This window comes from Bos grunniens, chromosome 26 (genome assembly GCF_055505025.1).
Source record: "Bos grunniens cultivar Pamir isolate PY7600 chromosome 26, Bosgru_T2T1.0, whole genome shotgun sequence".
NCBI classification, from domain to species: domain Eukaryota; kingdom Metazoa; phylum Chordata; class Mammalia; order Artiodactyla; family Bovidae; genus Bos; species Bos grunniens.
Window position 1 is genome coordinate 14057683 of NC_141190.1, and position 27137 is coordinate 14084819.

Below are 27137 nucleotides of genomic sequence, written 5' to 3' on the forward strand. Positions count from 1 at the left end.
AATAAAACTATTATTTAAAAAAAGAAAAAAGCTTTCCTAAGATTTGAATAGGAATTATGATACTGCCTGAAAATTACCTAGTTTGGTCACAGCGCCTAAGTCCTAACAACTCCTTGAGCCATGACTGAAGAAGGCAAAGTATGTTCCATTCAGGAGCCACTGAAGGATCCAGGTAATTAAATCGAAATCACACAGTAGTGAAATTCAAAAGGCAACCCTACTGCCAGTCATATAACTAATGCCATCCATTGTCACAGTATGTATCCTTTCTACTTCATTTTTTGGCTGTACTTCGTGGCATGTGGGATCTTAGTTCCCCGACAAGAGATCAAATCAAACCCATGCCCACTGCAGTGGAAGCGTGGAGTCTTAACCACTGGACAGCCAGGGAAGTCCCTTCATTTCCGTTTATAAAGATGTCTTTAATGTTCCCCCGGAAACCCTCAACCACAGCACTTTTTCATGTCTCCTATTGTTTCTGACCAGTTTTTTCTTTTTTAATCCCAGAGATTGCAGTCTTATAATGATAGTACAGTGACCTTCAGTGACCCAGCTTATCCCATGTACAACCTTTTAAGAATGATATGCTCCAGCATCTACCTAAAAGCACCACTAGGCCATAAAATATATCTACATTCATAAACACCAAAACATGCTCTGCTGCTGTTCAACTGTTTGGCTCCAACGGTTAGGTGAAGTGACAGCAGAATTCGCAGATTCACCAGAATCTGACAGGGGCCGCGACGTGAATGCTTCTGCTCTGGCCCCTTGTTATCCTTTGATCCCTGTATTTAAAAACTGGTCAGCAAAATACAGCTGCTTTAATGCAAATAGTCCTATGGCAATGAAAACAACAAAGCAACAACTCTGTCAGTTTGGGCTAGCACCTGTTTAGGGTTCTTCTCCCCTTCAGAAACCAATAGATGATGCCGTGCCCAGCGTCCACGTAGATTAAGGGCTATGGACTCTAGCTTTTTGCTGTCACTCCCCGGCCACCACTGGAGATGTCACCAACGTGCTGTGTGTTTATTTTTAAGCAGGGAACCTGGTGAGTACCAAGAAAATTCACCCCACGTTGATGGACTGGAACCAGAGGAAGAGAAGCGCAGTATGCTTTCTGTTTCCAAACCCCTCTCTTCTAATGGAAGGAGGGAAAACAAACCCCCCAAAACCCTGCTTCTCCAGTTTACTGTACAATCTCATTCGAGTCAAGATGAGACCTATAATAAAAACAGATTAAGTAACAACAAATATAAGGATAAGTATAGTAAAAGCTCTGTCTTAACCATTTTTAAAATGTATTCTTTGTGAATTTGAAAAGGCTTACTCCCCCTTTATGATCACTGGCTCTGACATAAAATTCTGATTTACAAAAATAGCTTCCAATCTACCTCTAGAGAGAGGGAAATGGATGGGTATACTGGTTTTCATGACAAGTCTTGTAGAATTTACTAGGTCACAGCTACCATATAATGGATAATATGTGCCAGACCCTGTGCTCAGTACTTCACTTGGGTTATTTAATCTTTACAATTTTCCTATGAGGTAGATATTATAATCTCTATTTTACAGATAAGGAAACTAAATATTAAATTCGGTTCTCAATACAAATCAGGTATCCTTGGAGAAGGCTAACCACACACAAAAAAGTATTTGTTATGTAAGAATTCCAGGAAGAAAAGAACATCTATAAATCCTCAGCCTAATCTTCCATTTAGATGTTATCACATTTAACGTGAACTTGTTAAAGTATCCAACATGCAAAGCATCTATATTTATTAAAATATTTGGTATTTGGAAGGTTAAAAAAATTTTTTTAGTTCAAAATGAAGCCCATATCATTCTTGTAATGCTCCTCTAAGGTACTTTAGAGATTATACAGTAAAATGCAATAATTTAGATTAAGGGAAGCTCAGTCAGAATTTCCAAAATACCTACATCACAGAACATTTTTTAGAAGAACAGCTTTAAATGTTAGTGCTAACAAGATTTTGTCAAGTGTGCTGAGGGCTGTTTTTCTTCATTTATTCCACATGCGTGTATTAAAAACTTTAATATGTCAAGCATTAAAGATTAAGAAGTTAAGTGAGGCACAGCCTGTCCATAAGAAGCCAGCTGTCTCACTTACAGATAATTACCATATAATGAGGTAAGCACAATGACACAGCTGTGTGCTTGGAATTATGGGAGCACAAACGACAGAGACATCAAAAATGTTTCCAGAAAAAGAAGGCCAGAGGCACAGAGACCTGCACAGACACCTGGGTTCAACTTCCTCAAGAAATCTGGAAGGACTCAAAGAGATTCTTCAAAGGAAATATATGCTATAGGCTATAAACAGATAAGACTCATTTGTAAATACTATTAACATTAAGGATACAGCTTAGGAAACCATTTGTCCAGCACAGTATCAGGTTAATTTGTGTGTGAATGTGCCCAACTTCAGAATAATATTCTACCACAAAAGAGTCCAAGTTTATTTTAAAGACTATTTTTTTGTGGCCTTAAATCTTTTCCCTGGTATTCAACTTTGGGGAACTGGAGGAGAGTATTAGCTTTATCTGTTAAGTCAGATGTGCAAATATTTATTCACTAGCATCCTAAAGCAACAAGTAATCTGATTTCCTCCTGTTACCTTTTATTTACAGAGTACTTTACATCCCTGAAAGCATCTTCCCACACCTCAGCTCATCTGCACTTCATTAGGGTGTTCTTTTGAGACTTACTTAGCATGCCCAATACCATTTCAACATATCCCAGAACATTGTCGTCTTATTAAACCAGCAACAGGGCTAACAAAAACTCCTGGAATTAAATACTTGCAGAACTGATCAACACTGGCTATGTGTCCAGTACTGTTTTAAGCACTTTACATGTTTCACCTCATTTTTTTCTCATAAGAGAAAGAGTCAATGGAGATAAATACTATTATCTTGTTTTATTAGAAACTGAGGCAAAAAGACATCAAACAGAAAGTATCTGAGATAGGAGTCAAACCCAGGCAATTCTAAGCTTTAAAACTATGTGCTCTTCTGTGTCTAGGTGGGTAATCACTCCTAGTTAATAATTTTCATTTCTGTTATTATCTAGCCATTATTTTTCTATCATTCCTGGTGTGGAGCGGTATTTGTATGAAAAAGAGTTGTACCTTTTTATATTATTGTTTCTTATTCATTAAGCTGAATCCTACAGGAACAAAAGAAAGCAAAAATACGAATAATTCTAAAGTGGTTTTTTTCTGTCTATAATTTTAAATCTTTCCCACATCTATTAGATGACTGAAAAAACCCTAATGTTTTACTTCAACTTGTGTTTCAAACACTACTTTGAGGGAAGTGTTTACTTTTAAGTGAAAAATTTTCACTTACCTTGCTTTTTAAAAGTAATTAAAGTAGGACCTTGTTCTAAGGTGAAGACATTAGGAGAGTCTTAAACTGACTCAATTCACGAAAATTAATTTTATTTCCAAAATCTGGTGGGAATTTGACAGCCTAAAAACTGAGATACCAATGTAAAAAAATTTACATGTGGACATAAATAAATACACAACCACAAATACATGTTTGTGTATAAATACAGATATTATTCTTCCCATGAACTCTATGTCACTAGAATATAATATAGCTTCTGGAGACAGAAGAAAGAACAAGCAAGTGGACTGGCTGTTTTGATTATCCTCATTCAACGAGACTACGAGGTATGTACAGTATTCCAAAAGCAAAGACTCAAAAGATGGATTTCAAGGCACAAGTTGAGAAAGGAAAAAAGAAAGAAAAGCCAAGAAGAACTAAAAAGGAAAAAGCAGAAAAAACTCACTATTCATACAACCATATACAAAGATAATCAGTCTTGGGAATTCCCTGGGGGTTCAGTGGTTAGGACTCAGCACTTTCACCGCCATGACCTAGGTTCAATCCCTGGTCAAGAAACTAAGATCTCGCAAGCCTGTGTGTGTGTGTGTGAGTGAGTGAGTCGCTCAGTCGTGTCCCACTCTTTGCAACCCCATGGACTGTAGCCCACCAGGCTCCTTTGTCCGTGGTATTCTCCAGGCAAGAATACTGGAGTGGGTGGCAGGGTCAAAAAGAAAGAAAATCAGTCTTTTCATTGGGATGACCAATGGCAACCAGAATGGTAACACTCTGCTGCTCTGTAGATAGGCAAAAGCAAAAATCTGTAAATCACAACATATCGAAAAGCACTCACATTTCAATAGAAATGGCAAGCTACTTAACCTCCCTGTGAATCAGTTTCCTCATATGAAAAATGAGAATAACAATAACACCAACCTTACATGGATGCTATGAAGATATCAGCAAAACACTTAGTAGACTATGCAACCGAATGTAGCACCAAGTAAATGTGAAATAAATAAACAAATGAATATTATTTGTCTCTGTCATCACCTAGGGAAGTAAAGGTGTCATATAGCATGGTATGGCATTTCAGAATGAACCTTAATTCCTTTTTCATGAAGTAATGATGAACTCAGGTAAAAGTAAGGCATGATTTACAGGCTGCAAACTATGGAATTACGAAAGAGGCAAGTGGCAGATAAATTGCATTCAAGTGGAACTGAATACATATACATACATCTCTCTCTACATGCATGCCCGTGTGCTGTCACTTCAGCAGTGTCCGACTCTTTGCGACCCTGTGGACTGTAGCCCCCCAGGCTCCTCTGTCCTTAGGATCCTCCAGGTAAGAATACTGGAGTGGCTTGCCATGTCCTCCTCCAGGGGATCTTCCCTGACCCAGGGATTGAATCTGAGTCTCTTATGTCTCCTGCATTAGCAGGTGGGTTCTTTACCGCTAGTGTCATCTGGGAAGCCCCCTCTCTCTATATATATGGCACATGAAAAACCTACAGTAATTATTTTGAAATAACAGAAGACGGAAACTGCTGGAGATCAAAAGAAAGGAGGGAAAATATTATGTACACACATACCCACATACAGTCCTCCCCTCACACACACACACTCTTTGACTAATATCTAAACTACTGAACAATCTGTTAGTCACTTGGAAAAATCGTAGAGATGAACAAAACCTCAAGATATACGGTGCTTCCAAAACTACTTTTCATTTGAATAATTTTGTTGACAACTCATCTATCCCATATGAAAACTATTTCATTCAAAATGTAAACATAAAAGCTCAAAGATAATATCTATGAATATTTTTAGTGACAACAAGAATGCATGTAAAATGTCTTTGTCAACTATAAAGAAAGCACCACATAAAATTAACAGAAACAGTGTCAGTACAATATATGCATTTAGTCATTTCTGGGAAATATCTGTTGCTCAAAATACTAGCTTTAGAAAATCTGACGAAACAGTCTACCTGATGAAAACAAAGACTTAGCCTAGTAGACAGTCTGTCAAGCATATTAAAAACCTCTTATATTTTCTTTGTAAATTATATATTGTATCTCTCTATATGTTGTTTTAATGATGGCATGCTAATGGAAACCATAGATTTATGCATAAAAGTAAGAAATAAAATAGAAATCACAAGTTATAAAACTATATAAAATTTTTAATTTATCTACTTAAAAAAATTCTAATATGTAGTGGAATTAAATGCAGTTTTGTTCTGTATTTTCCAAGTCTCCTGTAAATGTGTTATCATGTTTTCATAATTTAAAAAATAAAAAAGAGAAAGAAAAACAATCAGGTGCCCTGTGGAGGGGGAAAAACTATACTATGGTTTGTAGTACAGATATACCGTGCCAAATACGACATAAAGCACAAACTAAAACAAAACTGCTTTAATCATCAGTTCACTCAGACCCATTTGTTCTAAGACTGTATATTTGCAATGTCCAATATGGGAGCCCCTACCCGAATGAGTCTATAGAGTAACTGAAATGTTGCTAGAACAAATTGACATGTGTTGTAGGTGGAAAAGCACATCCTAGATTTTGCAATATAGTATGAAAAGAAGGATGTAAAATACATTGTTAGTAATTCTTATATTGGTAACGTGTTGAAATGCTATTTTGGATACATTACTAAAATTAACGTCACTTGTTTCTTTTTACTTTTTAAATATGCCACTAGAAAACTGACAATTATCCTATGTGCCTTGCAGTCCATTTCTTTGGGCAGTGCAGCTACAGACAGATTTAATGGCAACTCAGCTTGAATTCCCATATTCCAAAGTTAAAATCACTATTTCGGAAACTAGACTAGTTTACAAATGTAACCAATCCTTGCCCAAGCTATGCTAATTTCTGACCTAAAACCACCCTATTACTAAACTCAGTTAGTCAGTTCAGTCGCTTAGTCATGACCAACTCTTTGCGACCCTATGGACTGCAGCACGCCAGGCTTCCCTTCCATCACCAACTCCTGGAGCTTAGAATCGGCGGTGCCATCCAACCATCTCCTCCTCTGTCATCCCCTTCTCCTCTCACCTTCAATCTTTCCCAGCATCAGGGTCTTTTCCAATGAGTTAGTTCTTTTGATCAGGTGGCCAAAGTATTGGAGTTTCAGCTTCAACATCAGTCCTTCCAATGAATATTCAGGACTGATTTCCTTTAGGATGGACTGGTTGGATCTCCTTGCAGTCCAAGGGACTCTCAAGAGTCTTCTCCAACACCACAGTTCAAAAAGCATCAATTCTTCGGCACTCAGTTTTCCTTATAGTCCAACTCTCATATCCATACATGACCACTGGAAAAACCATAGCCTTGACTAGACGGACCTTTGCTGGCAAAGTAATGTCTCTGCTTTTTCATATGCTGTCTAGGTTGGTCATAGCTTTTCTTCCACGGAGCAAGTGTCTTTTAATTTTTTAATAAAAAAATAAAAATCTCTCACTGTTTCCATTGTTTCCCCATCTATTTGCCATGAAGTGATGGGACCGGATACCACGATCTTAAGTTTTCTGAATGTTGAGTTTTAAGACAACTTTTTCACTCTTCTCTTCCACTTTCATCAAGAAGCTCTCTAGTTCTTCTTTGCTTTCTGCCGTAAGGGTGGTGTCATCTGCATAACTGAGGTTAATGAACTAACCTCAGCCTCCAAAATTTACTTATGTATACTAACTCCCCCACTTTTAAGACACTCATGAGACTGTCAAGATGGTGCTGGCTCAGCAAGTTTAGGAAATCTGGCTTTGTTTGATCAACTGGTTTCCCTGGTGGTCTCTGTATGTGGCGTTAACAAAGTCAATGAATTAAGAGTTGTAAAATGCAATAAGTCATACTGAGGAGGTGTAACAGGAACAGTCAGAAAAAAGTACTCATATATAGGTTGTTCTGTCTAGTGATTTAAATTATCTAAATTGATATCCACGCTTGTAGCAATCTACCTTTTTCTGGAAAAGTGAAAGAGCAGATCACATGGGCACTAAAGTTCCTGCTACAGAGTAGGAAGGAGTATGTAACATTAAATTAGACAACAGCTATATTGTATCAGTTTTATTGAGGTTTCTGAGTCTTATAAAAAGGCTGGAAACATCATCTAAAGTTTCAGACTGTAGAATCCTTATTATTTTCTTGTTTTGTACAAGAGTGGAGTTTTAAGAAAGAAACAAAACAAATGTGGCCATCTCTACTTTTCTTTCAGTCTTGGTAACTTAGTCCCTAAGCCATGGCTGATTCTTTTGCAACCCCACTGGACTGTCGCCTGCCAGGCTCCTCTGGCCCTGAGATTTCCCATGCAAGAGTACTGGAGTGGATTGCCATTTCCTTCTCGAGAGGATCTTCCTGACCCAAGGATCAAACACCGGTCTCCTGCATTGCAGGTGGATACTTCATCAACTGAACCACCAGGAAAGCCCTCTCAGTCTTAGAACTCAGTAAAACACCAATTTAAAGTCCAAAGGCCAGGGTAAACCCCCCAGTTTAGAGCTGATTATAATGTGGCAAGTTAGTTGACGTCCACCAAGTCTGCCCAGTACAGAGTGAATTACGTTGTGAATTACATTGTGCCATTTTGATTCCCTTCAATGGCGACATTTAAACTCCAGAATCATAGCCACTTAAATAAGCCATATTTATGAAAAGCTAAATACACCCTCAAATCACTAAACAGAAAACCATACATAAGACTCAATTTTCAACTTTTCACCATTGCACACATACTAATCTCAAGCAACACATTCCCACTTACTGCAAAATAATCACCCATCCCACCCAAGGTTAACTATTTTCTTCTGAGGAAACTTCCTCAGAGTTCTCCACATCAGTAAATTAGAAGATTTTCTTAATAAATACAGACATCAGATACCCTCCAAATCTTATGGCAACCTAACTACAGAACATCAGAATAAAAATCTTAACTTGGGAACTATGCATTTATGACAAAAATACATTTACTTGATTTATTAATACGATGAACAACAATCTCGCAGTTTTACTTTCATTTTCAACAAGTTTCTTATTTCCCCACTCTCAACGAATACTCAAATCAAATCCATATTAACAAATGAAGAATGATTAAGAATGACCACTGAGAAAACAGTATTCTAAAACCAAAGAGAAATATTTACTTTTATTTTAGATCACTAATACCACTTCATAATTAAATGGTCTATTCAAAATGTCTCCACAGGATGTGTGTCTATTTGTGTACACACATATGTAAAAAGGAGAGATGTGTTCAAAAAGCTCAAAAAATTATAAGCAGAGACCCTGTTTTCCAGCCTGCCTTCAAGTCTACAATCTACAGTGAGCCAACATAAATCGCTGAACACCTAAGATGACCCTTTTGTGAATTCTGTGAAGGAAGAGCAACAGAAGGTGTTACAGGGAACACTATAGCATGAAGAGACACCCTCCTTCAATGCCAGGACCTGACCTTACAGCAGTTCTGCATTTTCACTTTTAACTCCATGCCTGCGGCTCATCTTTACTTGAACAGCCCTTGAGCAACATAACACTCACCCTATTTGGGAACAGGAATTCAAGAAGTGAAAATAACCCTGTCCGGAGTTAAAGAAGAAAACAGGCAACAGCAATTTTGATTTCTTAAGCTCCAAATGATAAAATTCAGACAGAAGGTGGCAAAATTCTGCAAGTGCCAAAGAGAAGGGGGCAAGGCCATCCTCTTCCTCAATCCTTTTAATGGACAGGACCTCTGTAGAGAATGTTGTGGAAAATACATTGTCACCACATTTTAGCTGGGGTAAAGCCATGAAGGGAAAGAGAAAGAGGAGAGGAGAAAAGCCTAACGTAGATACTGTTTTAAGCATAACTGCTCACAAGAATCTTGTACTCCAATTCCTCAACCCCATCCATCAGCACTCCTGACATATTTCCCTTTGTAAGATTTCCCAGTTATACCTCCCTTGATGGACTGGTTTTCATCTGATTCTTGGCCTGGGAAGTAGTCATAATAGAGCTCACCTTGGATTATTTGTGAAACGATGCATTAGTGTTATTTGAATTTTTCTATATATTGATATTTCAGAATAAACAGTGGGGAGAAATTCAGTTTAGTTCAGTCGCTCAGTTGTGTCCGACTCTTTGCGACCCCATGGACTGCAGTACGCCAGGCTTCCCTGTCCTTCACCATCTTCCAGAGCTTGCTCAAACTCATGTCCATTAAGTCAGTGATACCATCCAACCATTTTGTCTTCTGTCGTCCCCTTCTCCTGCCTTCAACCTTTCCCATCATCAGGGTCTTTTCCAATGAGTCGGATCTTCGTATCAGGCAGCCAAACTATTGGAGCTTCAGCTTCAGCATCAGTCCTTCCAATGAATATTCAGGACCCATTTCCTTTAGGACTGACTGGCTGGAACTCCTTGCAGTCCAAGGGCCTCTCAAGAGTCTTCTCCAACACCACAGTTTGAAAGCATCAATTCTTTTGTGCTCAACCTTCTTTATGGTCCAACTTTCATATCCATACACGACTACAGGAAAAACCATAGCTTTTGTGGTCAGCAATGTCTCTGCTTTTTAATACACTGTCTAGGTTTGTCATAGTTTTTCTTCCAAGGAGCAAGCGTCTTTAAATTTCAAGGCTGCAGTCACCATCTAAAGTGATTTTAGAGCCCAAGAAATTAAGCCTTTCACTGTTTCCATTGTTTCACCTTCTCTTTGCCATGAAGTGATGTGACCAGAAATATCTCCTGAGATTTGGTGATAGGATAAACCTCCCTGCTGCTGCTGCTGCTAAGTCACTTCAGTCGTGTCCGACTCTGTGCGACCCCACAGAAGGTTCCCCTGTCCCTGGGATTCTCCAGGCAAGAACACTGGAGTGGGTTGCCATTTCGTTAAACCCAAGATTTTCATGCCTTCTCACCAGCCTCCCTGCCTCCAGGCTGCACTGTGGCAGGCACACACATTTCTTCAAACCATCTGCCTTATCTTCCTAAAAACATATTTTTATTGTGCTACTGCTCTCATATTAGTCCTTCAGGCCTCCCCAGTGTCTGCAGGACAAACCTGCTCTCTACAGCCAGACATTCAAAATTGTCACCATCATGATAAGCATCTTCAGTATTAGTCTAATTCTCTGCTCCATTTTCCTAAAGAAAGGCATCCTTTATCTCTTCTACTTCTAATCTAAGTTCTCTTATATGCTTTTTAAAACCAAGTGGAATCTAATAAATAAAATATTTATTTATTTATGTATAATCCTAAGGAACAACCAACCCATCCTTATCTCTCAGTAAGACCTAAAAGTTTCCAGCTCTCATCAGAAAAGTCTTTTCAATAAGCCTGTTGATAGCTCATTTTTCTTTCCTTAGTTTGGATTTTCATGCTATTGAATCAAATTCTATTTATCCTTTAAAATGGAGCTACAGGGACACTAACACAATCACTTTTAAAATTAAAAAAAAAATTTTTTTTTTCTTTTTTGGCCACACAGCTTGGGAGATATTAGTTCTCTGATCAGGGGTTAAACTTAAGCCCTCAGCAGTGAAAGTACAGAGTCTCAGCCACTGGAGCACCAAGGAACTCCCTATCACTTAAAAAAGAAAACTTCTAGGCCAAATTATTCTTGCCCCTACTTGGCCTTTCATGGCAACTAGCACATCACACTATCTGGTCTTTGCTTTTTATATTAAGCTCCATTGCATGTATGTTAGTTCCTAGAGATAGGATTCATATAATTTGAGTCATCCTTAGGACCTAACACCAGTCCAAGAACATAGTCTGAACTTTGTAAATACTGAATTCAAACTCCAATTAACAGCATTGCCACATATATGTGAATTTCTATAGATTTATAATAAAGAGAAAATATATGAGTAAGAATTTTACACAGCACAGTTTCTACAGCTTTTTCTACAGAATACAGATCTACAGAACATATCTTTTCTACATAGCCCATCTTTTTACAATTCTGACTATTGTGTGAAGTCATTAGACTAGATCATTAATAATATACACAATGCAAATTATGCTGAACACACGGTCTATCTTTCTTTGAGGGTTTAGAACAAACGAACTGTCTTAGAGGCATCATGAATATTATGATCATGCCACAGGGGATTAAAAAACTGGGTTTTGAACTTGCTTCTGACATTCCCCAGAAGAAATTTTTTAATATAAATCCCTGATGTCAGCTTACTTGCCTATGGCTTGCTTGCATAAAACTGGAATATAAAATGGGCAATTGCTTAACTTCCTGGATAGGATAAAGTGGCTGCCTTTTTGAATATTTAATTATTGTAACAAAAGCTGAAGCATCCTTTTACCTTGCTTTGTCCTCTTCGCTGAAATCTTCTTCAATGTCTTTCAATGTCCATTGACGTCTCAGTATTCAATACATTCTCTATTATTCATATCCCGCTAAGAGAATGTGTCACTTCAACTCCCTTGTCTGCTTCAGTACTCCATTATAACCCTCAGTGTGACGGAATACCTTCACCATCAAGAGATTCTTCTTCCTTTTCTCCTCACTCCAGGCCTTACATTTTTGAAATGAAATATAATATCCTTTAAATCCCCTTCTATATTTCACATTTAACAGAATCTAGGCCTGAATTAGAATATCAAATATCCCACTGTATTTTTAAATGAAAATCTTGTGTTATACCCGAATGATTCATCAACTTTAAAACAGCCGCACTGGAATAACATTTTATATGCTAGATCACATCAAAGTTGATAGGTCAAATGGAATCACCTACTCTGGCAAATAAGCAGGAAGTAGGCAGTAAACTCTAAAATGTTAACTAAATAATTTTGCTACCTTCAGATGAGCTCATGGCTTTGGAATGTTGAGGAATTCAAAGTCAAAATGATAAAATCAATCTCCCCACCCAGTCCCAAATCCTCTAAAATGCTAAATTTATAAAGCCTTTGAAAGTAGGGTTTAAATTTTTCCATTCACCAAGTTTTACACTTTGCAACAGCCTGAAACATTAGCACATTAGTCTGTCTGTATTCTGCTTAAAATCAACACAAAATTTAATTTGACAAACACTGCAAAATCATGTTTCATCAGCATTGTAAAATGATTCAAAGTATTCCGACTGTGTTTTTGCAGCTTAAGAGACAACTATTTTTAAGCTTTTTCTCCCCCCTCAAGATACCTTTTGAACTCTGAGTGAACATGATGGCAATGAGGTGCCTGGTAAAGCTTCAATTTAAACTGTCCCATTAAAAACAAACAACAACAAAACCCAGCAACTCCCTCCCCAAACAAGCAAACTAACAAAACAGTCTTTCTGGTTTAAGTAGTTAATTGGTTGCGAAGCTAAACAACAACATATAATGTTGTATCATACAGGCAACATTGTTTCTACATGAAAAATGTAAGATCTCTTGGTATCTTGCAGGTCTATCATTGAGACTTAGGACAACTGCTCCTCTACCTGTCTAAATTTCCAATTTTTACCCTCTCCTCTAGCTCAGTCGGTAAAGAATCTGCCTGCAATGCAGGAGACCAGGTTTCAATTCCTGGGTTGGGAAGATGCCCTGGAGAAGGAAATGGCAACCCACTTTAGTATTCTTGCCTGGAAAATCCCAAGGACAGAGGAACCTGGAGGGCTATAGTCCATGGGGTTGCAAGAGTCGGACAACAATTTAGCAACCAAACCACCACCACCACCTCTAGTCTACTCTCTATTCTCTTCAGTAGGTTATAAAAGTAGGAAAAGCAACAACAAAGACACAAATGGGAAGGGAACTATTTCTCTGAGGAAAGGAGGTCACATATATTTGCAATTTCTGCATGCAGTATTTCTAACTGAACTAGAAATGGATCAACAGCCCTCTTTTGAGTCAAAAATTTCTAGTCCAAAGCAAAAAGGGAAAAATAGAAAACAAAAACAGATGAAAAGACTTCTAGTCCATTTATTTATTCAATACATGAGCATCTACTATAGTTGAAGCTTTGCTTAATTTACTTTCCAGATTTACCCACAAGTTCCACCTTTCCAATAAAAAAAAAAGAGCCCATAAACACCAGTGATCAATAAGTCCACAAACTTCTGTCCTACCAGGTTACTTGCAAGCCCACCTAGAAATGATGAGTTTGTCCCCTAATCTTTTTAATGTTAGTGTCATTGTAAGTATGTGATTTAATATATATAAACCAATTAAATAAATGCCCAAAAATTATGATGAAAAGTTAATTTGAGTGCTCCAGAAAAAGCTAGATAAAAGAGGAGTTAGATCGCTTCTATTTAGAAAGTTCTCAAATTATAGTTAGGGAAAATTCCTTTGAGCTATGATGAGGGAGAAAGATAAAGTTTATGAGATGCCTAAGTTTTCATCTTTTAAAGGTGTATTGGGTGCCTTGACATCGCTTTTATTCTACATCTGTGATTCTTAACCATTTTCAGGTTATGCATTCCTTTGGAAATTTAATGGATGTTAAAGCCCACTTCTCTCCCTAGAAATACAAATGAATAAACACACAATTCTGGGGGATCTTATACCCTGTCCCCATCTCTCCTTCAGCCTCTCAGAGAGCTCATCTCTCTGTGGCTCTATGGATCTTAAGCTTCAAAACATTTCATCATGTTTGCGCCCATTTTAAAAACTAAGCATTTTATTAGTACAGAAGAGCTAAATTCCATAAGATCTAAACTCAACTTTGCTAAGACCTTATTAGTGATAGTTCAGTCTGGCTAATAACATATACTGATCTCTCAAGTGAGTTTATTCAACTTAAGTAATAAAGGATGCCCGGGCCCGTTTCTCTTAATTCTTGTTACTCTCCCCTACGATTGGTTAGCAATTCCTTATAGCTTTTGTGATGCCTAGCTGTAACCCATAAACAAGATGACTACTTGGCTAACACATATTCTAATTCTCAGAGTACCATTAAAAAAAAAAAAATCAAGACTAGAATCAGAAAAAGCTCTTGACTTAGAACGGTAGTTATTTCTTCTCTAGGATTTCATGTTCTAATAAGTAGTCCACAAAGTAATCTATCTTAATAAGGCCTTCTTCCCATGCATTAAGAGTCACACAAAAGCATGGGTGGATAAGAAATGTCAAATCACTTGCTCAAATATTCCCAACACATACCTTTCCCTCCTGAAGTTCCTTCACTCTAAACCCACCTGGGTTTATGAGTCATGAAAATTCTAATCTGCCACTATTAAGCCTTTTCACCTCTGAATCATCCTTCCCAGCTGCCTAACCAAAACTTGAACAGTCATTCTAAACGCCTCCTTCTCCTTTATTACCCACATCCAAGCAATCACCACTCCTCCAGTTGGTCTCCTAACTCACTCCTCAAGTCTGTGGCTTCCTCTCAATCACTTTAGGTCCTTACGTGTTAACTGGTTTCCCTGCTTATGTATAGTTCCTGCATCCATATCCCAGAATAATCTTTCTGAAACAAAGATTGATCACTTCACTGCCCAGATTAAAGCCTTGCGATGGCTTTCTCAGCTTAAAAATCCTTCAGTGTTCCCAGTGAAAAAAGATGAGGGCACAGAAATGCTGGAATGTCCTTTGGGATCTGACCCTACCTCCATCTCCAGCCTCATCTCCCACTAGTGTCACCACTATGCTGAATCTTCTGCTTCCTCAATACACCATGTTGTGTGTGTGTGTGTGTGCATGTGTTTTCCTGTGACTCTGTTTTTCCCTCTGTTAAAATAAATCTTTGCTGCAACGCCAACCATGATGTCCTGGTCTGTCTATGGAATCCTATCCACTCACCTCTATATAAAAATTTTAAATGCCCAAAGGTGTTCATGATACCATTATGTTTAACAGTTAAAAACTGAAAAGTGAAATCCTCCAAATACAAATATAATTTGTTAAACTGCAAGGGATTCCTGTGATGGACTACTATGCAATAATAAAAAAAAGTTTATAAATTTAATAGTATGAAACGCTAAAAAATATGGAAATAAAAGTATTTACAATAAAATCATCTCAACCATATAAAATATACTATACATATAATACATTAAAGACAGAATTATTAGAAAATGCACCAAAACTTTAAGAATAATTGTTTCTGGGTGAAAGAATGATGGCCACTCTTTTTCCCTCAAGTTTATAATGAACATGTATTACTCTCAAAATCAGAAAACATTTGAAAATATTTTTAACTACAAAAGACTTTCCTAGAGCCTTTCCAGCCCACCCCTTATACCCTCTCCACAATTTAATGTGTCCTTCCTCTGATTCAACCACACATTCTCTTTGCTGTGTGATATCACCCCATTATAAAACTTACCATCCTATTTTTTAGCTCACGTTTGTCAGGGAGTTGGGTGAGGACAGGATACGGCTCAACTTTAATCTGCAGTGCCTAACCTCGGGTAGCAGCCAGTTAAATCTTTATAAGATGAAATTGCTCTTACATTGCCAACTACATGCAAATGACCAATAAATATCTTATCAATCACTTGTAAATGTGAATCATTCAACAAATATTTACCATGTGCCTAAAATATCCCAGGTACCGTTACAACCCCGAAAACACAACAGTGAAAAAGGTCCTTGTCTTTGTGGAACCTACATTCTAGTGTGGGGAAACAAACAAAAACCTCATCTCATTTCAGTGAATAAGGAGGGCTTATAGGAAATGAGGGATGAGGGGAATCATGGAATTTCTGGGGAAAGAGTGAAATATCAAAGGCACACTGAAAGAGTGTTAAGTGGTAACAGACAAGCAGGTGTAGTAAAATGAGAACTGGACATAGAGTCAAAAGACCTCCTCTGTCACCTTACTAGTCCGGTGATAGTCTGAGTCTTAGGAGGAGGATGATCCCTAATTCACAAGAATGTATAAGGATTAAATAAAATAGTTTATGTGAAAAGGGTGAGGCCAGTGCTTGACACGCAGGGTCCCCTGTATTTGTTAGCTGAATCTGTTTGGAGACAACATCAAAAATAATACAACACCCACAAGCTGGAGTACATGGATTATGACTATGAACAAAGATGCCAAAAGAAACTTAATACAAATCCCATCCCTTTGATCAGGGAATTCTGTAATAGATATGTGATTAACAAAAATACTGCATAGGCTGTTTATCTGAACACAGGATTCTACCATTGATTACAATCACTTTAAATAACAACGTGGCAAAGAATTGAATAGTTTACCCATAAAATCAAATGCAAACACATAAATAATGGATTCATGATCCAAAAATTGTCTCTCCGCCTTTCCCCACAATCTTTACTCATAAACCTTACTGGTCTTCACTATTTTTAATCCCCTGCATATCTAGTTTATATGTCTCTAGTCCAAAAGAGGAAAGGAAAATTTCCACAACAGATTGCAAAAGAGAGGTGCTTCTGAGCACATTCACTTCTTGTCCTTTTTAACTGCTGGCTATCTGAAACCTAAGAACTAGGTCTCCTGGACTTAGGGGGTTAGAATGTCAGATCACTAAAATGTTTCCTCTGAAGTATTTAAATCCTTAGCTAGTCCCCAAACTCTACCATATACCTAAGATAGAATGTCTTTTGCCCCTTACATCTCTGCTTTCCAACCTCACAATCTTCAAATGAATGACTAAATGAACAGGCTGACTATAATCTACTTCTCTGTCAACCTCTTAGACCAAAGAATTGTCACCTTAATATGTATTCTGACGCTCATTCTGGTCACTTCAAATATTTATAACTTTATTTGGGAAGACAAGAATAAAACATGATCACCATGACAGGGTCAGTTAACTCCAAAAGAATGAGTTGATTAATAGTAAAGAAGTAAAGAAAAATTTAGCTCATAGGATACAAGTTAACGTTACCCTCTATTGGTTGCCAAAATTTCTTACGTCAAAGCAAGACCCTTGCTTACTTCTTAGCATGCCAAACCTACAAACAGAGTCACAGCCTAGAAAATATGTGAAGATATCCTTTATGACATTCTGTACATTTGCCTATGTTTTCATATGCTATGAACACCTTGTAGAGAAATGCTATAGTGGAGAAGTTGTCTTGAAAATGCTAAACATGTGGTATTGTAGAAAAGACAAAACTATAGCAACTTGTATTTAAATGTTTATTCATTCATTTAGTGAGCACCTATGTCAGGCGCTCATGAACTTCTAGATGCTGGTTCAGTTGGTCACACTGGCCATTTAATTCACTGCACTGAATTCCTAAAGATAGGGAGTTAAGTTTTTTCTCTTGTGCTTGACCTTGCCTTTGAAATAAGTTTGAACACTTGAGGAATGAAGATATTTGGCTGTACAAGTCTTATCCAAACAATATCAGTATACAACATTTCTTTCCCTCTGTGTACATTTATTCTATGATCACTTCAAATGAGATAAAGGCTCTTTGGTGCCCATTTCTCTAACTCTAACTCTGAAGACTGCTAACAATGTTTAATATCATACAGTCATTATTTCTGAGGATTATGTAATAGTGTTTCTAGAAAGAAAGTGGTCTTGATTCTAATATGCTAATTTATTGTATTATTTTAATTCACTAGTACTTCCCTACATCAAATTAGGTCAAAACATTACAATGGTTTCACATTAAGAAGTTTACATGCCTAGCACTTGTAATGAACACCGAAGCATATGAAAACTAAATGTAACAGGACTGAAGCATAACAGATGCCTGCAGAACAAGCCACCTACAAGATATAAGAACCAACTGTGGAAAATTCCCTATGAAGCCAGCTACTACTGCAAGCACAGTGATCTCTCCAGGAAAGCACCTTTGAAGCTATAGCTAGAATATAATCCCCAACTCTCAAGACCCAACGCGGGTATCTATACTGAATTCTCTTTCTCATAACCATCCTGCTCCCTACAGAGGCTGGCGTGGTCTTCAGGGTAGTGGTGGTAAGGAGCTTCAGATCAGAGCCTTTGGGGCTCCAGAACAACCAAAATCTCACATTTGCATTGGTGACTTAGCCACAGAAGAAGCAGGTAGTTACAAATACACACCATCCTTGTGACATAAGTCAGAGCACCTTCAGAGCACCATGACTGGCTTCTAGGACAGACAGTCAGCATAACGCACACACAGCCTTTCATTGCTCTTCTGTCGCTGCTGGACACATCTTTCTAGGCCCTTTCCGCTTCCAGATGCCCACTAGCATTTAACCCTGGACTACTGGCTATCAACAAGCATGTCTTCTATTAAACTCGAAATGTCTCTAGTTACCAGTGCCATTTAACAGCCATCAGTTCAATTCAGTTCAGTCGCTCAGTCGTGTCAGACTCTTAGCGACCCCATGAATCGCAGCACACCAGGCCTTCCTGTCCATCACCAACTCCCGGAGTTCACTCAAACTCATGTCCATCGAGTCGGTGATGCCATCCAGCCATCTCATCCTCTGTCTTCCCCTTCTCCTCCTGCCCTCAATCCCTCCCAGCATCAGAGTCTTTTCCAATGAGTCAACTCTTCGCATGAGGTGGCCAAAGTACTGGAGTTTCAGCTTTAGCATCATTCCTCCAAAGAAATCCCAGGGCTGATCTCCTTCAGAATGGACTGGTTGGATCTCCTTGCAGTCCAAGGGACTCTCAGGAGTCTTCTCCAACACCACAGTTCAAAAGCATCAGTTCTTTGGCGCTCACCTTTCTTCACAGTCCAACTCTCACATCCATACATGACCACTGGAAAAACCATAGCCTTAACTAGACAGACCTTTGTTGGCAAAGTAATGTCTCTGCCATACCAGTATGTAATTTTCTGGACACCTGTATACATTCTCTCATAAAAGAAACCCCAAATACAGGCTCTCTTTCCATTTTTGCAGACTTTTGGAAAAAGAAATCATTGGATAAATGACTTGATTCTAATCACCAGTGACAGAGCTGGGGCTTCAACCAGAGTTTTCCTCATTCCAAACTATAAAGGCTGTCCACTACTCTATATTCCCCTCCATTCCCTTCCTCAGTAAAATCCACAAGGCTTCATCAAATTTTTCATATTGTAGTAAGCACATTCTTTTGACACTTGCAGATCAAAACACTACAAAAACTATCTAAGCAATGACACCCTCCCAAGTGGATAAGCATTACCCCTTATGCAGCCCTTGGAAGACAGCAAAATAGGCCAACCAGTGGAGAAAGCTATTTAAGTAGAAAATTATGTCTTAGAGGATATCTAAACTCATTACAATTCTGAGAGCATATTTTTATATCAACTTGCTACAAGGTCATGAAGAGTTTAAAGCTAAGTCCTTTTCTACATGCAATTTTAAAGTATACAGTTTATATATTAATGTTTTCAGTAGTAAAGAAAACCTTCCAATATTTTCTAACCAATGCCTCTTTTACATAGAATATAGATACTGAAGCTTTTCAGGCATACATATTAACCATACCATAATAAGTTCTGAAACAATTTGTGGAATTGGGTGGACTTTAAGTGGTTTTGCATTAGAGCAGTAGTTAAGAAACCAACTATAGAAAGGTCTCTAGCTTTAAAGCTAGGCCATACATACAATCCTTACTCAAAAGCAAGAATAAACTAGACAGTTTACCTCCTGAAAAGATAGTTTCGAAAATAAAAGGAGAATAGGTAGGTTGAAAATATTGATGTTTCTTAAAAATTTATTATGCTTAGGCATATTTTTTTTAATAATTTATATTCCCATGAATTCATGTAAGGAATTTCTTTCTCTGTTATAGACAACCCACCAGCACAATTAACACTAAATTACATTTAAGTAGATTTATGCCAGAAAATATAAAATCTATAGAGTTGTTCTCAACCTGAGATAGAAAAAGATGGGTGGGATAAAGATAAAAAATGCGGAGAGAAAGAAGAATATAATTTGAATTTTTTCCCAAAAATACAAATTCAAAAATACACAGAATAAGTAAATATGTAAATAGGGAAAATTTTGATTACTGTTGAATCTAAATGGCAGCATATGGATGGGCACTGTGTTTTTCTTCCTCTGCTTCTCACTATACAAAAATATTTTACCAACATGATTTCCAGACTATATCATAATGTCAAATACAGATGCCGCTCAGTCTCCTGCATGGTTACCTGATGTCCTGGAGGTTATACACCTCCACAGGCTCTGGAGGCATATCTCCTGGGTTCAAATCCCAACTCTGCCAGTTACTGGCTATGTGACTGTGAGGAAATAATGTAAACGCACTAACCCTCAATTTCTTTGTCAGGATAATGAGGCTAATCATAATCCTCTACTTTAAAGGAGTTCCAAAAAGAAACTACATATGAAGTGCTTAGCAAAGGGCCTCGCTCATAGGTAAGTGGGCGATCACCTCATTGTTACAGTAACCAGAGAGTACCTTCAGACAGATGAAAAAAAGACTAACATTTCACAGAAGTTTGGGGTTTTTCAGATTGCACAGGATGAAAAAGCAGTAATCCACACTATGATAAGATCATACAAAGCCTCTGGTCACCATTATGATTAGCAATAATCATAATTCAACATTTATAAGGTACTTTACTATGAGCCAAAAATTGTGCTAAGCACTTTATATGTAGCTTCTCACTGAATTCCTATGAAGCAAGTAATTATCATTATTCCCATTTTACAGATGATGAACTTGAGGATCAACATGTACACACAATTTACTGAAGATTACAAGGCTAGGAAATGGCAGAGTTAAGATGTGAACCTAGCAATCTGCCTCCAAAATCTGCTTCTGATAGAAACTACCCACCTGAACTTGAGGAAGCCATTTGAACTTTCATTTCCTCTTCTGGAAAATGAGCTGAGTAGTGGAACAGGTGCTCTCAAAAGTTGCTTCTAAATGTCTCTGGACAACAACGGTTATCTAAGCCCAAATTCATTATATATAGAAAATACCTCTGCTTCTAGTCCTTTTACAAACCTAGGCTTCTCTTTCTTACATAAATAAGAGCATGAAGCATAGTATAATACTCCACGCGGGGTAACTCACTGCTCTTGAGCTCTTATGGTGTGTGGAACAGCACTAAGAGCCAGCCAGAGAACCTCATGAGATAGTTCCATAAGAAAGTCCCTTTGAATGGAGCCTAAAGAGAGCCTGATGCTAAAATGAATTGTACCTGACAAGACTAGTGCTGCAGGGAAGTTAAGAACACACATCGACAAAATTAGCCAAAGCACCAGTACCTTAGTTATGCCATGCTACCTCTCAGGACCTCAGTTTCCTTATTTACAGAAACGAGGTGGCTTCTAGATACAAGTAATCCCTAAGGAAGGAGCCACCCTAACGCAGAGAAACCAATCAACTTTGTTAGAATTAAGGGAAGGGCATAGAAAGCATGTGTAGTTTGAAAAATCACATTCAAATACAGTGACTGCTTTCACAATATAAACCACAGAAGAAAAGTTCCAAAAACTATTTTATTAGTTGGCGAAAGAGTGAACCAGCACTGTTGGGAATGGGCAGGAGATATGGATTTTTTTTTTTTTAATATTAAGATACGTAGATCACTATTGAAAGCCCCTTTTAGCTCAAACAGTCTGTGGAATAAAAACAAATTAAGTTGGTATTCTATGAAATAAACTCCTAGATTTAAAGAAAAAAGTCCTATTTATCAAAATAATTTTTTAATAAGTCATTAAGAACTACTTAAGGCATTTTCTTTTTGTAGAAAAATGATTCAAATACATACACAAACATGTAAATTTCTTCACTCAAGACTCAAGGTATTTTTGTCTTTTTAAACTTGATATATTCATCAATAGAAACCTAATATGATACTATTTCAAGCCAAAACACAGCCAGGTTACTCCTACTCTGATTCCAATATTGCTTCAAAACCCTAAGGCTCCATTTTAAATAGTTTTTAAAAAGAGAGAAAGAGACATAAAGTCCATGTAATTCTTCCTAAGGCCAAATTTATAAAGCTCAATTTTCAATCAAATCTCTCCTCCTACAAATCTTTTGGCCATCTTTCCCTACTCAATAGCACTACCAGTGATGAAAAAACAAGAATCCAAACTCAATCCAGTCCATCTGGCTCTTATTAGCATGGCTGGTAAATGCTTTGCTGAGAAACAACTGGCAATCCACACATTACTTGTCAATATCAGTTTGGGGGAAATTTTATGGATTTAATCTCTCCCTAGTCCCCATTTCTGGAAATAATTAATCAAAACCTAGTTGTATTCAGATTCTACTCTTAGAAAAAGATGGCTAATGTCTACACTATCAGCTTCCAGGCCCGAAATCTCTCTGTTAGATTTTAGGTTATCTTCTAAAACTAGATTTGGGTAGAGCGCATCAGAATAAAGAGAGAGACTGTTAGAAAAAGAGGGGCTCTCCTATCAAAAGCAGCCTGCCTGTCTAGCCCTCCAACACACACACACACAAATAAGCACATAGAGAAATTGGACTCTTCCATCCCTGAAGCAATCCTGTAAAAATCTGGTAAGATTGTCTCATTAAAAATTCTCATACACATAATTTATGGGTGTCAGAGACCCCCTTGAACTGAGGAGGTTAAAAATTCTTGCTCTAGCTTACAGCATCATGTGCTTCTTAATATCCCTACCTCCTCCTTCACGGATGGGAGCCACGCCAAACATCACATCTGAAATGTAAAGAGCAATAAAATAAGGCTCCAACTGCACCTGATGCTTTAAACGAACTCTGTCAAATGTTGATTCTGCCATTTTTCAGCAATGCTCAAAGGATTTCTGTTTCATTTCCTTGGATCCAAAGATCCAAGCTGGGTCTTACCCAGAGCCGCCCTCGCTCCTTCTTTCTTTTTTAACCGAGCCTGGAAGCCTATGGACAAATCAGTTTGTAAGTGAAGGATGAATGTTTTCCTGAGAACAAAGGCCTCCAGTGAATCCTCACCCTCACCACCCTTTCCAACTCAAGATGTCCAGCACACTGCCAACTGATGTGGCCACGCACTGGATCAGAAAGCAAGTACAGAATAAGGACACTCCATTCAACCTTTTTGTCTGGGGCACTTCCTGAGTTTTTCACTGGCATTTAACACCAAGACACAAGGCTCATTTTTCATTAAAGTTGCAAGACTTTCACTTTGCCCAGTTTCAAATAGTGTAATTGATCTGCACTGTCTTCTTAAATAACCCAACTGAAGGACACTGCAGCTTTAAATATTTCAGTGCCAGCTAGCAAATAGACTCCATTGCAATATGGCTCTGAAGGTCGCGTCCTATTGTCTCTATCCTCTGGATTAAAAACAAAACAAAACAATTCCTAAGTCCTAGATAACATGGGAAGGGTTACCCCTAGAATTTCCACTCTTCCATCTTGGTTCCTGATACAGTTCCAGTGTTTATTGGAATCTCACACTCTAATTTTCCCGGCAGGGGCAATATGCTGATTGCTATTAATGATGCCAGCACCTTAGCGAGACATAAACACATGTGTTCACATTAGTTTAATTGAGCATATGCAACTGTCTGAAATAGCACCACTCCAGGGCTGTTAACCCCTTGAAGAGTAGGGCCAGGGTGGTTTGGGAGTGGACGGCTTTCCGGAGACACCCTGAGCCCGGGATTGCATAACGTGAAATGTGCAGCCACTGAAAACGACAGGAATCTCACTCAGCCTACTCAGCCTGGGACTATGCCGGCACCTTGCCATACACTTGCAGCTTTTCCTGTCAAAGAAGGTCAAAAGAAGAGGCACAAGCACGACGGAGAGAAAAAATAGGCTAAAAGAAAAAGGCCCCTTTCTGTCTCGTCAGGGTGCATAAATAAGATTCCTCGAGCAGTCACAACGCTTCCCCCACCCTTGTCCCCGTAGTGGAACACCCTCAGTGAACTAAAGGCTTCGGAAAACGGCAGGGGAGTTGGCAAACGCTGCCTTTTTTAAAGAACCACAATCAATGGCCGATTAAATGGCAGGGAAGACAGGGGAAAGGGAGCGGAGTGGAAAGAAAGCGTATACAGGTGCACCTGAGCATTACCTGAAATGGCAACAGATTGTTACCATTATCGGTCCGGAAAGCGTTATCCTCCATCCAGGACTTGGAGGTGAGCGGGGCCGCGCGGGGGAACTTGGGCGGCGCGATCACGTTGCTGGAGAAGGGCTTTTTGAGCGGCGAGATGGGGTTGAGGGGCGAGGGCACCCCGACGCCCACGCCCACGCCCACGCCGACCGCCCGGCGAGGGTCCCTGCCCGCCTGCAGGCCGCCCCACGGGTTGGACGGCGCGCTCCAGGCGGCGTTCACGCTCTGGTGCGTGTTCCAGCTGGACGACGCGGACGAAGCGGCGGCGGCGGCGGCTACGGCTGCGGCGGCCGAGGACGAGGACGGCTTGCTAGTCATGATGGGCTGGTGACCGTACGCCGCCGTGGCGCCTCTCTGCGCGTAGGGAGCCTGGCTGGGGCTGGCAGGCGAGCGGCGCTGCTGCGAGGGCTGCGCCTGCGGGGGCTGCGCGGGTTGCGCTGGCTGCGGCGCGGGCGGCGGCGGCTGCTGGTGGTGCTGGGTCTGCGCCAGGCCGATCTGCGGGGAGAAGGTGCCTCCGAAGACTGGGTTGACGTGGTGCGGGAAGTTCTGGAAGAGCATGGTCCCGTTGACTGGGGTGATCCCCTGGAAGAAGCTGTCCTCTACCGCGTTCGTGGTGCCCGTGGACCAGGTGCTGCCGAAGGACGGCGACAGAGACGCGCCCGGCGCCGCGGGCTCCTGCGGCGGTGGCGGCGGCTGCTGAGGGGGCTGGTGGAAACCCAAGCCCGGCAGGAGCGGCGATTCCATCTGCATCTTGTCGGGGCCGTTAGGGGCCGGCGGAGCCGCGGCGGGGCTGAGGGCCGGCACTGCGCTGCTGTCCTCCGGCTTGGGGGTCTCTGAGGACAGGGGCGTGGACGGGGCTTCGGCGGTGCTGGGCTCGGGCTGGGGCTGCTGCTGTTGCTGCCGCTGCTGCTGGGGCTGGGGCTGGGTTTTGCTTTTGTCCATCAGTAAATCATCCTGCATGGTTTGCGCAGCTGAAATGGGAAAAAAGAGAAACGCGTTATTGCCAGTGTGTTCGTTAATGCTGCTTGCTGGAGCGGGCGGGTGTTTTAGTTGCGAAAATCCAGTGCCACCGCTACTAGCCAATTGCAATGCAAATCCATAATCTCCCATTTAGAAGAACAGGTCGGGCTGGGGTGGGGGAGCTCGTGCAAGGTCTCTTAAAATACTGTGAGAGCGTCTTCACCCTTTCTGATGTCTAGGTTCCTTTTCTGTATTAGTAAGAGAGGTGCTTAAAAGACAGAAAGACAGCAATTTCGCCACGTCTCTTTCCCCTTCACCGGAACTCAGAGCGTTCACCCTGCAATGAGAAACTGATTCTGGTTCCTGTTTTTTCCCAAGCACCACCCTCCCCCAGCTATTTGCATACGTCAATAAATACAGCTGCGTCCTTCAGCAAGGTTAAAAAGACACCACACACGACCCTTTCTTCCCCCTTCCCCGCTCGGGCACTTTAAAGAAACAGTAGTCTTATCCCCCTTGATTAGCAAACTGCCTTTTTGCCTCGATAATTGTTTCATTTAGCCGCAGCGAACCACGAGGGAGGAAATCCTTGGCATTTGTTAGGAGGACTCATCTGCACAACCATTCTCTGGCCTCCCAGTAGCTGCAGCTACTCCATTTTGTTAGGAGACATTAAAAAAAAAAAAAAAAAGAAAACAAACCCAACATCCTTTTAAAAGAGGTAAAAATCTACTGCAACATTTGCAAGTCCTTGCTTCTTGTTACTCTAAGGATTAGATGGGTGTTTTTTGTTTTTGTTTTTTTTCTTATTCTCCAATGTTCTCGTTTCCAATTCTGCCTCACAAGATGTTTCTTGGCATCTCAGTAGTTCAGGTCTCAACAGGAGCCTGAGAATTTCTCTGCAGAGTGAAGAAATGTTCTCGTTGGATTTGAGGTCAGAGAGAGAGAGGGAGAGACACGCGGAGGGAGGGAGGGAGGAAGAAGGAGAGAGAAAGGAGGGAGGGGGACGGGGGACTGTCTATGAGATGAGGTGGGGGTGGGGCTTTAAAAAAAATCCCTCAGATTTAAGTATGAAGTCAAGATAATATTGGGGTTGCCAGATTTTTCATTTTTTGAATCCTCCTGCTGCTGCCTTGGTCACAAGACTTTGGCAAATTTAGAACCTATTCTCTTATCACTAGTATTAACAGTGAAAGATTATGGTTTGAAGACCCTGAATTACCATATGCTAGCTAACGTGTTAAAAATAGCACAGTACAAAGTCGCAAATTCTCATACATTGTAATTATAGTGCATTGCCATCACTGCTTCATTTAGCCATATAAGGAGTGTATGGTATTTTCCATTTCGCATATAAGGGCTATATTCACCTCTGCCATACAGCCTGTTTAATCATTCAAGGATGAAAATAGTAATCGCTCAAAACCAGGAGATTTCCATACCCATAGTTATCACTGAGTTCGTTTGTCCTTTAGAACACATTAATTGCTTTAAATATATGAATATTACAGTGCTGAGACCCTGAAAACAAGTATTTTAAAATGTTCAAGGTGCATATGACCAAATACATAATTATTTTTAGATGGTGATTCAGTATACTTGCAACAAAGTTATTAATATATTTAATACAGTTAATTAACTCAGATACTCGGAGAAGCATCTTTCTCAGGACACTCCTAAAATGGCATTCAGATACACACAGAAGTTCTGCCTTTGGATATTCTCACAATAATAACTGCTGTAAAATAAATGTGTTGGGAAATGGATTTGCTACTGCTCTTAACTATTAAATAAAATATGTCAGACTAAGAAATGGGATTAAAAGTAGTTCTACTATTTTATTGAAGAATATCTTCAAAATGATTAATATCTCATTCTAAAGTTTCATACATAGACAAAATAGTGGGCTCAAGGAAAAGC

General features: G+C 39.5%; 1 protein-coding gene across 30 annotated transcripts in view; it reads right to left on the minus strand.

Moving 5' to 3' along the window:
• Nucleotides 1-27137, minus strand: part of CPEB3 (cytoplasmic polyadenylation element binding protein 3) — a 348047-nt gene that overhangs the window by 188713 nt on the left and 132197 nt on the right. For 15 of the 30 annotated variants that reach the window (XR_015155640.1, XR_015155641.1, XR_015155637.1 and 12 more), the window contains exon 1: nt 24216-27024. Coding sequence is in view for 23 of the 30 variants with exons in the window: in XM_086378576.1 (XP_086234702.1) it covers nt 24216-25367 (1152 nt within the window). In the remaining 7 variants the exon portion in view is untranslated. Of the gene's footprint in view, nt 1-24215; nt 27025-27137 lie in introns of those variants that run through there. The other 15 variants (XR_015155643.1, XR_015155642.1, XM_086378570.1 and 12 more) reach the window with 2 other exon arrangements.